Source organism: Colossoma macropomum, unplaced genomic scaffold, assembly GCF_904425465.1.
Source record: "Colossoma macropomum unplaced genomic scaffold, Colossoma_macropomum, whole genome shotgun sequence".
In the NCBI taxonomy this organism is placed as follows: Eukaryota; Metazoa; Chordata; class Actinopteri; order Characiformes; family Serrasalmidae; genus Colossoma; species Colossoma macropomum.
In genome coordinates this window covers 24,172,313-24,186,156 of record NW_023494795.1, presented here as the reverse complement: position 1 = coordinate 24,186,156, position 13,844 = coordinate 24,172,313, and the positions used below count along the sequence as shown (strand labels likewise).

The 13,844-nt window shown below is 39.8% G+C and overlaps 1 protein-coding gene across 2 annotated transcripts in view; it reads right to left on the bottom strand.

The window, feature by feature from the left end:
* The window catches only part of ppp4r4 (protein phosphatase 4, regulatory subunit 4), a 27,449-nt gene extending 13,605 nt beyond the window's left edge, over positions 1–13,844 (bottom strand). Inside the window, exons 1-8 of one of the 2 annotated variants that reach the window (XM_036581952.1) lie at positions 12,604–13,844; positions 11,318–11,391; positions 4,038–4,140; positions 3,777–3,924; positions 3,436–3,509; positions 3,187–3,293; positions 2,508–2,615; positions 603–724 (exon numbers count right to left, since the gene is read on the bottom strand). In XM_036581952.1, coding sequence (XP_036437845.1) covers positions 603–724; positions 2,508–2,615; positions 3,187–3,293; positions 3,436–3,509; positions 3,777–3,924; positions 4,038–4,140; positions 11,318–11,391; positions 12,604–12,708 — 841 coding nt within the window. In that variant the 5' untranslated portion in view covers positions 12,709–13,844. The remainder of the gene's footprint in view (positions 1–602; positions 725–2,507; positions 2,616–3,186; positions 3,294–3,435; positions 3,510–3,776; positions 3,925–4,037; positions 4,141–11,317; positions 11,392–12,603) is intronic. The other variant, XM_036581951.1, reaches the window with a different exon arrangement.

Sequence of the window (13,844 nt, the reverse complement as noted above, 5' to 3'; positions counted from 1 at the left end):
ATACTTTAACACCTTACCACTATTTCAGACATGTTAACATTGCTGCCCTTTCTATTCTCCCTTAGGACTTCTGGGTAATGTAGGAACTTTTAGGCCTTTTTAGAGGGTGAATCCAAATGATCCAACATTATAACTAGGTGCTTTATGTGTTTCTTTAATGTTCATTTAGATGTACTGGATCTATGTACATCAGGTTATGTATAAAGGTCTGTAAAACTGCTGTGCAGTGGCAAACATGTTTTTACATCTCACGTAAATTGCTCCATACACCTGTAATATTCCATGGTTTGCTCCTTTAAGAGAAAGCTACTGAATAGGGCAAGGTGGGTTTTATTGTTGGTTAGACTACTATCTGGGAGACTGCTATAAATGTATTGTGTATTTTTTGCCAGAAATAATGAGTAGATTTTGCTTAGAGCCTTAACTTTACTTTTTTCATTAGAACCTCACTAGAACCTTACTAGAACGCTGTAACTGTCATTTTTGACTCCCTGAAAAACCACTGAAAACATCATTTTTGACGCCCTGAAAAAACATTAAAACTGACATTTTTGACTCTTTGAAGCTACTTCCTTTATGCGATGTAAACACAGAAAGCTTACCACTGTCAAACATCTCTAGGAGGTTGATAATAGTGTCAAAAGCTGCCAGTCTCACAGTGCTGCCCTCGTCTCTAGCCAGCTCCACCAACTCTGGCAGCACCACAGCCTTCGTATGTTCCAGCCTGGGGCAAAGAAAAGAAAGAGACAAATACATCACACATTAAAACTCTGTGATTGTGCAACAGTGATATATTCACATACTCATCTATCCACTTCCATGCAAATAATATCTGGTTATTGACATGCATCTTCCAGGTCAAACAGATAGTATCATAGACTATATAGCCAAAAGTATGTGGACACCATAGTTAACTATGGAGGCCATAGTTAACACTAATTTGTTTCAAACTACTCATTTACTGAATTTGGTTGCACCACCATGTAAGTCATGGCTTAACTAGTGACTACTAATGTGTACACCACTTTAACATGATGATAACATGCTCAGAACCAATAAACTCACTGCAAGAAAGCAATCGCCACAGCAGTTTTCGCTGACTTTTTTTGTGGAAACATATCCAGTAAAGATGAGAATAATGTATACAAGTAAAACTGAATAAAACTGAACACCTGTAGCCATTGTCTGTTCTTCTTCAATATTTCCTTGCGACAACCAAATGTGCAGCTTTTTTTAGCAAAGGTTTATGCCCATGCGATATGACAGCAGCATCAGTTTAGCCATTTCAGCAGCAGTGTCTCACTTAACTGGAGCTATGGGTGTTAGCTTTATGTAAGGAGTTAAAACCAGAGCGATTTCAAATTTTTAGCTTAACTAACCAAAAAAAGTCATGTTTTCTGTCTTGAAAAATTTGTATAAAATAAAAAATAAAAGTGTTGTCTATTACATTTCTGTTAATTTCTCTAATATTTACACTTGCTGAGGAAAAAATGTAAATATTTAATAATTACTAAGCTCAACGTTAAAGCCCAACGGCTGGCATAGAGCCATGTTCTTAACCCCACCGAACACTTCTGGGATGAATTGGAACGTTGATTGTAAGCCAGGCCTTCTCCAACATTGGAACCTGACCTCACAAATGTTCTTTTGATTGAATGGGCACAAATTCTCACAAAAACATTCCAAAATTTTGTGGAAAGCTTTCCTAGAAGAGTGGAGGTTGTTATAGCCACAAGGGGGGGGGGTCTCCATATTGATGCCCATGGTTTTGGAAAAGTATGTTCAACAAGCTCCTATACATGTGTTGGTCAGGCGTGCACATACTTTTAGCCACATAGTATGTGTATGATACCAGAATGGAAGTCAGTGTCTCAAAGTACTACAATGTGTCCTGTGAACATGCATCAGTTAAAACAAATCCAATTTACAACTCTTCCTCGTATTTTCCATTTTGTCAGCTTCTGATTTTTCCACTGAATTATTCAACAAAAAAAATTAAAGCCCTTTTTAAAATAAATAAAAATGTTATATCACTTAAAAACATGCTTTGACATAGTTTTGATGAACTCTTATTTAGCAAATAAACTACTAGTTTGAGCATACAAGTTCAGATATACTTTATTATTGCTGTAGTGGGATGCATGCTTCTGACATAAAGATGAAAATCAATTCATGTCATCCGAATCCTTTTAATATGACCAAGCTAGTCCAGAAAGTGAAGCAGAACAATGGTGACAGCGGCTATCAGTCTTCACTAGTAAGGTCAAAAAATCCCATTAATCTGCAACAGTCATACACGCTCTGTCTCCTTGGACACATCGCAAAAGGAGGTTATTCAAAATGATATTACTATAAGGCACAGGTTGCACCTTCAACACAGCTCTCACTGTGATTGATTTGTCCAGTCTTTCCTAGGTAGTCTGAGATCCTGTACTGAAAACAAGGCCATTCAAACGTATGGAAGACCCAACTCTTTTGTGTTAATCTCTTTCTCGTTTTCTTTTTACCCAATTCCCCTGGCGATGTTCTCCAGCTGGCGACACATGCAGGAGCGCACCTCGTACTCCACATCCTGACACAACGACCTGACCAGAGGCAGCAGGTCCTTCTTCACTCTGCAGAGGGCAGCCACAGCAAACAGTCTGAGAAACCATTACCAGCAGCAGGACAATACAGACGCTATACTCAAAACAACTCATCATAAAAAAAACCTGACAGTCTTGAAAGAATTTTCATATGCTGCTTTATGTTTGTTGGTAGTCTAAAATAAACAATAAGAATTCTAAATCTGACATTTGTGTAAGTGCTAAACAATTTCAAGTATCTTGTCTCTTAACCCTTGTCACCCTGTAAATGCTTGTAAATGAGCACTTACTATAAGCAGGAGAGAAAGCTTTTATTATGTCTTGCTAAAACTACCTGAAGCATTCCAGGGATATACCTAATTGAAATTTTACTGTCATTACAAAGTTACCTCTGTTAAAATCCATTTTAGCTCAAAAAAAAATAACTGTACTTTGCAGAGCAGTGGTTTTGCTGTGATAGAGAACAGTACAGCAATTTCTGAAAATGCTGTTGCTTTATGTATGCATAGAAGAAGATCCTCTGTATCAGAGCTCAGCGTGGTGGAAACGTGCCAGTATACCTGCCTTATAGGCAGAAAAACAGAAACTTTGGCAAACTCACACTGATGACTCAAACTTGGCAGCAACCTTGCCTAAGATGCGACAGCTGGCCAGACGGGCCGGTACAGACTGGGAGAGCTGAGCTTTAGATACCAAGGGGCTCAGAATCTGCAAACACAATCAGGCCACAGCAGAAGAGGTTGAGTTTTAATTGTTTTCTTCCAACCCTTCCTTATTCCATAGACTGTTAATCAGAATAGCTCTGAAAAGAAAGAAAGAATGATAGAAAAATCTAAGAAGCTCTTATTACCTCCTGTCTGATGGTTTCTTTTGGTAAAGCATCAATAGCTGAAAGCAAGGTCTCTAGCCAAGCATTGCCGACCACTGTTGAAAATGCCACAAAGAGGAAAAACAAAGCTGAAACTGAGTCTCAGAGGAAATACAGGCTTCACTCTGTCTTCATTTAAGGTTTGAAATGCACTATTAAATGTTGTCTGAAAACCCACTGTTTTCAGGCCTGGCCACAGCAGATTCTCAGAAAGGACACTATTACATTCAAGATTAGAACTCCAATTGCACATTTACTACTTCAGAATTACGAATGAACCTTCAGTTACTGTGGAGAGGTGTGGTATCTCAAAGAGTGCTGACCTGTGTCCCTGTGGTCTAGGTTGAGGAGAACTATCTGCAAGATTGAGTGCGTATGGGTCTGGATGAGGACAATGTCGTCCTGGAGAATGGTCAAGAAAGACCCTGCTGCGGCAAGCTGCATGTCTGCCCCAGCTACGTGCAGCACCTCCTGTGAGGGGGTGGGAAAAGCTCTGGATGATCATTTAGCAAACACTACATATTAATGAAGCATGTCCTAAACTCAGGGCTGAGAAGAGAGAGATGGAGCAGAATTTGGCCTACCCTGACTTTTGGCACCACCCTCCGGAACGTCTCTGCTGGGTTCTGACGCACCAGGTTTGGCAAGTTGACAATCACACTGGCTCGCTGGACATCCTGACCAGAGCTGGCAAGAAGTCAGGACAAGCAAACAGAAACAGAGAATGTTCAGTTTTTGCATTTCCCCTGAATCTCCAAGTACATGAAAAGCAAAATACAGTACGATCTAGTGTCTGTTTTTCTTTAACATCTCCAATCCCTTTAACTAGTTTGACAGCCAAATGTTGATCATCATACCACATCTAGAAATAGCAGCAATGCTTCTTTGAAAACATGATTACAGTCCTTCAAAACTGCATAAAGACACAGTGGTGACATACTTTAAAATAGACGTTTTCAATTTAGGCTTTAATTCAACTTAAAAGCAAGACCACGTACACTTTCAGATTCAATGCTTGGTGATCAGTTTCAACCATCAGATAATGCGCTGTTAGTGGACCCACAGGGGGAGAGAGAACATCTGATTTCAAACCTAAGTATTACTAATTACTTTCCAAGCATTAAGTGCCACTGAGTTATTGCTGTAGCTTGCCTCTATGCAGCACTGAATGACAAAACCAGTTATTTTTGTTGTATCATTTTTTTAAAGTCTTCAAGCTTCAAGACCACTATTTTCCTTTATATCCTTCACCATTATGACTGCAAGCATTAGTGAAACTCAGTGTAATCAGATTCAGGTTCAAGTGTGCTAAGAACACAGGAAATAAATATCAAGAAAACACACACTTATCAATGCTGCCCCAAACAAAAACAAACACCCATATCTCAATTATTTTTCCTATTTTTCTTGTTATACATCATTTGATCACAGTAGCTCTCCTTTACAATGTGTAAAATATAATAATGAAAGGACTTATAGAAATGCTCCAAAATGACAAAAATCTCTTTTTTGAGGCACACAGTGACAAAGTTTGTTTGAGTCTACAGTGATATTGCTGCCCTGTAGTTATTATGTTTTCAAACTTTCGATCTTTAAACTCCTCAGACTTCCTTCTTGCCCAGGAACAGCTCCTAGTCTGTCGGTCGGGCATATGCGCTGTTCCCCTAAATAATGAACTATAAACAGGTATTCATTACTTTTTCAGAGGTAGGTTGTCCTCCAGTGGCCTTTGTTGGCAGAGGGTTATTTAATAACTATGAAAGGGCCTTGCCTGCTGCCAAGTCTGTCGAAGAAGAAGGTAATGTCGTCATGGTTTGTGCACATGCTGAATATGGGCAATAATGTTCAGCACCTTGGCAATAGGTCTGTTTATGGAGTAGTCGACAGAGGCACTACACAGAGAGCAGAGCAGCTGGTATCTATGGGGAGCGGAGTGACTTAATCAGCTAAAGACCAGGTGATGAGGGGGCCAGTAATACAATCCAAGTCCTTAGGTACAGACTTTGATCTAACTCTGAATGCTTGGGCCATGTCCTTCCTGGAGGGCAGTCAGAAAGTAAAAAGATCCACGCTCGCATTTGTAATTAGGTTTGACTGTCGAGTGAAGGATGAGCTGGAGACTTGGGTTTCATATAAAGACAAAGCCTGCTCATCTAGGCCTTAAAAGCCTAAACTTTTGCTTAGGCAGAATGCCATGTGTGCTTTGCACTGTGCTGAGAAAGCTGGCATACCATAAAGCTACTTCACGCTATGCTGAGTTCACTCCAGTGAGACTTTGAAAACAGACTCAGTAATAAGTAATCAGGCGTTTTTTTTTTCCTACACTAAAGGACGTTAGGGGCGAAATGACTGAAGGATTTATCCATGCATTAACTTGTCATCAAAAACAGCAAAAACAGAAACATTTCTTACAGCAAAAACAAGTAATCATGAATATTAGTAACTGAATATTATTAACAAAGACACCTTTCAATAAACTGCATTTCATGAGCAAATCATTTAACAATGCTCACCTTAAAGTGTCCATTTAGACCGCTTAATTCACTTAACCCGAATGAAACTCAGGGAGTATTCAGGGTTCCATTTCTTACTTTCATAACTTTCATAGTAGTTAGCAAATCGTTTGAAGTCAGCTAGCTGCTCAATATTAAGTGAAGCTTATTAACAGAATAATAAGCCTTGAGAAAAGGATTACATTAGAAGTTATTTGAACAAGAGGGTAAGAAGCTCTATTGACAATATATGCAAAATATTTTCCATATAAGACAGACAGAAAGAAGGCAAAAAGAGACATAGACATCTGAAGGATGATGATGATGATAAGGTTTAGGTATTGCACTGTATTACAGCTTTTGCCTACTAAACAGTTGGCATACTGACAAATTTAACTTACAGAAACACAAACCATTTTAAAAATGGCCACTGTGCAAAATGAAAACACCATTAGAATTAATACAAACTACATTAATACAAAGAAGGACTGATTTCATGTACATTTAACCATTAACCATAAACCTCTCCCCAGGGAAGCCCGGTATTATTTGTAGTTATCATCCTTGGGTTTGGCTAATCAATGCCAGATTAAATTAAATCTTGAGTGCTGTTTAATGCAATGGCTGTGGCATCAAGGAGAAATCTGGAACCAAACCCATGTTGTTCTAACTTGCTTACAAGATATGGATTACTTTTTTGGAAACAAGAAATTCTAGCTTTTTATTGCACTAATTTTTACATTTATTCTAATGTATTTATTCAAAATGATGGTTACTCTCTAGATAAATGGTTTTAAACAACTTGTTTAGGTTGATGTTTATCAGTTCTGTCATATTACTACATATATGCTATTCCACATTTAACTATAACAGTAAATGTATCTGTGATGTTTCAGGATACTGATCACTTTGCAATAGCCCAAACCTTGCATCAATCTGAATATGATAAGGGCAAAAAAAATATTTTATTCATAAATATAAAATCTGTACTTTAGGTGTTTTAAAATGAACCCCTCAGGAGTCAGAGAGGCATGCATTTGGTACTCTCAGTGGAGAAACATTAGATTGGTGTGATCATAATCCATGGGATGTCTGCACATGAGGGACTCCCTCCTCCTCTGTTCATCCTTCCAACTGCTCATCCACAACTTAACAAGCACTCTCTTCTTTGTCATCTCACAGATTTGCTGGCAGCCTGCTTAAAAGCACCAAGTGGCAGCCAACAGGGGCAATTAAATTGTTTTCAGAACTAGTTTGCTGCCCGAGGGAGCCGAGGTGTGGAATGACTCTGGCACTTAATTAGCTCAGAGAAGGAGCGCTACGTAGTTTTGTAGGTTAAAGAGGGACACCAAGAATGAGATGCTCCAACAGAAGCTGTAAGGCCTAAAGCTTCCATTTGTGTCAAAGTGCAACTTGAGCCTTAAGAGAGCATTGCTCAGGTATCGCAATCAGTATCGGGAGAGAGGCTGGATCAGTGCATCCCTAGAATAAACAATGGTGCTCTATTTTTCACCTGATAGCCATCAGCACTGGAACGCAAACTACTTATGGGCCACTGCACTTTGAGTAGTTCACACCAAATACAAGTAGGGTAGTTTTAGTATATAAATTATGCTTAGTCTAAGACTTTAAAAGATACACACTCCCGACCGAGAATACTTGAAAACTAGGCTTTACCAAATCTGTGTCAGGAAAACTGACCGTAGAGAGACTACAATGTCAAGTTACTCTTCAACGTGACAATATAACTGCACTGAAAAAAGCATGACCCTGCTGAACCAAGACATGTGATGTTAAACAACCTGATTAAAAATGAAGGTGTTTAACAAAGTTATCTCCTTTTGCTTTGAAACTATCAGTCCATGAGAACAACAAACAAGACATTCTATGAGAGTATTTGACAAGACACTCCTGGAGTGCTTGAGTTCTAAGGAAATCTGATAAAAGCATAACCCAATCTTCCAGGTAATCAGAACCAAGCCATCCAACTTTAATAAGCTTAAATCCTCTATCAGATAACAGCACATCACTGTTGTACCTGTTCGTTTGAGTGTCAGTAACGCAAAGGATTAAGAATGGTGTCTCTCAGAAGTCGTGTCCTCCAGACACTGGCACACAGTTAGGTTTGCCAGAGACATCAATGAAAGGCCACTCACTAGCTGCATTATTCATGAGGTGTGTACATCAGCGACGACACAGCCTGCTCTGACCTGCTGTGCTGAACACTCTTCATCAGGCGGCAGGCGATGAGAAGTCATGAAGTGTTCAACTTAACCCAAATACAACTTTTGCAGGGAGTTCTTACCAACCACAGAGCCACCAAACAAATGCTATGTAGAAGAAAGTGACCTTCTTCAGTAAATGAAATGGTTGTATATAGAACCATGAACACTCAAAGAACGCTTTGCATGAATAAAGGGTTCTTTGCATAGTTAAATAGTTCTTCAGAGTGAGAATGTGCTGTAGATGGTTCTACATAGAACCTTTCTGAAAAGGGTTCTACATAGCAACGAAAAGCGTTCTTCTGTTGTTGTAATGTCAAGCTTGTAACAGAAGAACCCTCTTTGGTGCTATATAAAACCATATAAAAAACACTATCAATCTGAATAACACTTTCATCATGCAAAGAACCCTTTAACCATTCAAATGAGCGTTCATGGTTCTAAATAGAACCATTTTCTTTACTAAAGAACCCCTGAAGAACCATCTTTTTAAGTGCGTAGGCTAATTGGACATTTTTACTGAATAAATAGTTTAACAAGAAAAAATGTAAACCTCTGGGCAAAGTACATGTTCAAGAGGTAACTGGAGTCTAGTGTTTTCACTGGTTCTGCTGTGGCGCACCATCACACATAAAAGACATAATTTTGATTACTAATGATTATGTTTTCCTTAAAACAGAATTATTCAAGTAACCTGGTTAAAAAAGATTACAGAGGTCCTTGACATGACATTTATTTAGAAATTCAGGCACAAAGGAAAAGCTAGTTAAGTTTACACAGGTTTACTGATAGTGGTGCAAATCCCACTGATATTGAAGTTGCCTGTTTTATATTATACTGAATACACCCCTACAGGTAATTCTACATTAGGGAAAATCATTAATTTCTGAGAATTTCCATGGTCCTGCATTCTTATACCACTCTTTAAGAAGACTGCTAAGTTGATAGTCACCAGTTATTCACTTTTAATAGAGCAATACAGACAACTAATAAACTAGAAACAAAATGTGTAAATGCATCCAAATCTGACTTTTAGTACATGTTATAACACCTTTTCTAACACTCTTACATTTTTTTTTGCACACCAACGGTACGCATTCTGTCTGAGCATTTTATTAGAGTGCATATAAAATTTAAGAGGCTTCTTTTATCTAACTGAGAGGCTGCTTCTAATCCTAGCACACAAGCCAAAAGTCAATACCCACAACATCTTGCTCCATTAACCTGTTTTAGCATGGCAAATAATGTGGTAATGCCACTGCTTAAACCAGATAAAATTAACATGCTAATCGCTCTGGTCAGAAACTTGTAGGTCACGTTGTAGGATTAATAAACCATAGTTCAACAGCCTATACATCTCTTCTTGTTAGTACAGATAAGCTTATCATGTTAAGTTAATCTATGCTATGGGCAGCAATATATAGACAAATGTATTGGGACACCTACACATTACACCCACAGGAGCTTTTATGACATCCCATTCTAAATCCATTAATATGGAGTTGGTTCCCCTTTGCAGCTCTAACAGCTTTCATGCTTCTGGGAAGCTTTCTACAAGATGTTGGAGTGTGTCTATGAAAAATTTTGCCCATTCATACAGAAGAGCATTTGTAAGGTCAGACACTGATGTTGGACAAGAGGCCTGGCTCGCAATCTCCGTTTTAGTTCATCCCAAAGATAATCAATGGGGTTGAGGTCTGGGCCTTCCCCAAACTGTTCCCACAAAGTTGGAAGCATACAATTGTCCAAAATGTCTTGGTGTGCTGAAGTATTAAGATTTCCCTTGACTGGAACTAAGGGGTCTAGGCCAACCCCTGAAAAACAACCCCACAGCATCATCCCTCCTCCACCAAACTTTACAGTTGGCACAGTGCAGTCAGGCAGGTAACATTCTCCTGGCATTCACCAAACCCAAACTCATCCATCAGACTGCCAGATGAAGAAGTGTGATTCATCACTACACAGAATACGTTTCCACTGCTCCAGAGTCCAGTGGTGGTGTGCTTTACACCACTCCCCCATGCTTGGCAATGTGCATTTTGATCTTGGGCATGTGTGTAGCTGCTCGACCATGGTAAAACATTTCATGAAGCTGCTTAGAAGCAGTTCTTTTGCTGATGTTGCTTCCAGAGGCAATTTGAAACACTTTAGTGAGTTATTCAACAGAGGATAGGCAATGTCCGCTTCAGCACCCGCCGGCCCCAGTGTGTGAGTTTGTATGGTCTACTGCTTCGAGGCTAAGCTGTTGTTGCTCCTAGGTGCTTCCATTTAACAATAATAACACTTACAGTTGATAGGGGCAGATCTAGCAGGACAGAAATTTCACAAACTGACTTGTGGCAGAGGTGGCATCCTATGACAGTGCCATGTTTAAAGTCACTGAGCTCATCAGTACGACCCATTCTACTGCCAGTGGTTGTCTATCGAGACTGCAAAGCTATGCGCTTAATTTTATCCACCTGTTAGCAATGGGTGTGGCTGAAACACTTGATAATTATGAGGGGTGTCCCAATACTTTTGTCCATATATAAAACTGTCTCTTTATTTATTTAATAACTTTGATTAACGTAAACTTCAAAATCATTTAAGCTCATGTTCATGGTTCACATGGGAAGGCTTCCAGTGTGTAGAAAAATAAAATATAAGTGAACTCTGCATTGTCTTACAGTTATTTTTTTTTTGTCACGAAAATAAAGAGTTTAACTGATGTATCGATGAAATAATCAGTGGATCAATCGATTAAATAACAGCGGCAGCACAAGATTACAAGAAATTAGAGCTAAATAACATAACTGCTAAAAATTTAAGACTTTGTTAGTTTCTGCTGTTTACTGGTGTTTCAAAACAGCCATATGTGACAATTCACGGTTAATAATTCACTATGATAACAGCCAGTAACAGACTGTTTAGCTGAAATATAGGAGTGAGTTTAATTTTTTACCATGTAAAATTACATTGGCAGACTTTATTCATTATCAAAATTTTAGCTCCTTAAAATTGGTATCAGTGGCACAATATTTTCATGTTGGACGCACCCTAGCAGAAATCCAGATAATTTGGTAAGTTCATAAACTTTTCCATGACTAAATATATCTAAATAACATCTTTTTGAGAATATTATTATTAATATTTTATAGAATTTGCCATTACCTGAGGAGGTAGACTGCCCGCTCTATGTCATTCAAATCTTCATCTACCGTTAGTTTGTCGATCTCTTCTGCAGTCTGGAAAATGACACATATACAATACAGGTAAAATAAATAAACAAATAAATATGTAAGCCCTGCCTAACGTCAATTAAATAGTTAAGAATCCATTTTTATTGATTTTCCACAGTTTGAGTCAGATTCTGAGGGTTATTCAGAGATAGAAAGACACTGACAATGACAAATCACATAATCCATGTACATTAATGTAGCCTCCTAAATGTATCACATCAAAATAAACCTATGCTTCATATGAATCTTTATATGACATAGGTAGATGGAAAGTAAACGATTCCATTACTGCTTAAAGATGACTCAGCCAAATGTGTGAGGGGGTTTGCAGCGAGGCAGGATGTGAAGCACGATGGACTGCGTGGGAAGAAAGTGTGGGGGACGGGAGCCATGTGGGTGACGAGTCTATTACTTCAGGGCTTCTCTCATTAGCCGAAAAGCTTCTCTTTGGAACCTCCCTACAAAAAAGGATGGGCAGAAAACACCCGCCCCCCTCGTACGCAACAAATTTCCTTCATGCAGTACGTAATAAGCCTACTCGGGTAAGAGGAGATGAGAGCAACTTCATCCTAATTCTGGTGCTGGAAGGTAGAGCAGACTTCTTAAATTGTCTATGGAGGATTAATACACACACAGTGGTTGCACAAATGTAGGCTACATAACAGTGGAATGAAAATGGGAATGCTGTCATTGGACAGGGTAGAAATCCTCTACAAGGTAGATGTACTGCAGTGGAGTGGAGTGGAGGAGGCGAGGCAGGGATGCGCACAGCTGACAGAAACTGCGTCACTCACTAAAGCGATGTGGGCAACCCCCAGCCTCCCTACCAGCCGTGTCTAGCCTCCTCCACAGTAACTCCTCACGTACAGTGCTTCTCAATGAGCAGCAATGAACTGCCTAAAGCTGAAAAATCAAAAATCCATGTAGGATAATAGGAGCGCACACTGAACAGAACCATATGGAGCAATTCCACTTGTTCATCACTAAGTCACACAGAATAAAGCTTCACCACAAGGCTGTAGGGATTCAATGTATATTTGGTTTCCTCCTTTTGAGAAAACTGGCCTTCATAATTCACAAGCACCATCTGTGTAGGTGGCATGCCTTACACAGACTACCACTTGCACATTTTCTCTTACAGATCCTTAATTCAGGCAATCTCTGGCATTTCATGGACAAGAAACAAAACGGTAGGATGAAGAAATGTTACACGAATACCTTCAGGCTCCTACGTATGGGTCTCTCGATGAATGTGAGGTCCTGCAGGTCATCTATCTGTCCAAACAGACCGGACTGACTGAGAGTCATTTTGCCGACAAACATCTGGTCTCCGTTTCTTCTTTATGGACGTGATGAAGAAGAAGTTGTTACAGCTCTGTCATGATCGCGGCTTCTTAACTCTGAACGATGATTTCTTTGACGGGGAGAAGCTGAAGCTGTTCCTCCCACGACAAAAAATAACCTCCTTCAGGTTACCAAGACTTAGATGGCTATAACTAATTCATCGGCTGGCTTGAGATGCTCCGCTGTGTCAGAAGCCTCTAATCATATCCAATCGGGAAGAAAAGAAAAAGCAATGACACTGGCAAACCACGCAACGCAGAGCTGGGATTCCCGCAAACGAGTGGTTTTAAACTTTGTGGGGAATATCGTTGGCTGTACGGAGGCTAGGCTTCCCATTGCCGCAGCTGTCATACACATACATAAGCACACACCGGGAATGGCTGCTGGCGACGTTTGGCTATCACAGAGAAATGGATACAGCCTTTCCTGACTAACTGCAGGCTAAACCATTACTGCTAACGTTACACGAATCAACTGTCCTAGTTAGCTAGTTAACTAGCGTATAATACCATTTATTCTACCCTACTTGAAAAGCAAGTTCGAAATACGGTTACATTTCGAGGTGGAGGGGAAAATGTCGCTCAGCTCAGGTGGTGTATGAACGACCAAACTGGAAACACATTCCAGGCGTCGACAAACCGCAAACTAGCTGGCAGAGAGCTACTTCTTACATAAACTCCGTTAATTAGCGAAGATTTTTCGCGCAAGCTAGCTAGCAGGCTAACGTCAACCTAGTAAGTTGGTAATATGAGCTAACGTTAGCGTCCTCACGACAATTCAGTGACAGAAAAATATCACAATACCAAACCTAACCTACTAACATTACACCAAGGGTGATCAGAATGTCTCACTGGATGCCATCTATCTCACACAGCTCTTATCTAAAGAGCGCTGGCCGACGTTAAGCTATGAGTAAAATTGTGCAGCCAGAACAAACCGCTCCACACCACGCAAACGCACTGCACCAACTCAACCGGTTTCCATGGAGACCGCATGCCACCGTAGTGAGGAGCGGGGAAAGCGTCACAGCGTTCGGATTCAGTTCGTCATCAGCTGATGGTCCGCCGTCCTGCTGGACTCCAAAACAAGCACGAAAATACCACGTCAGACTCAAA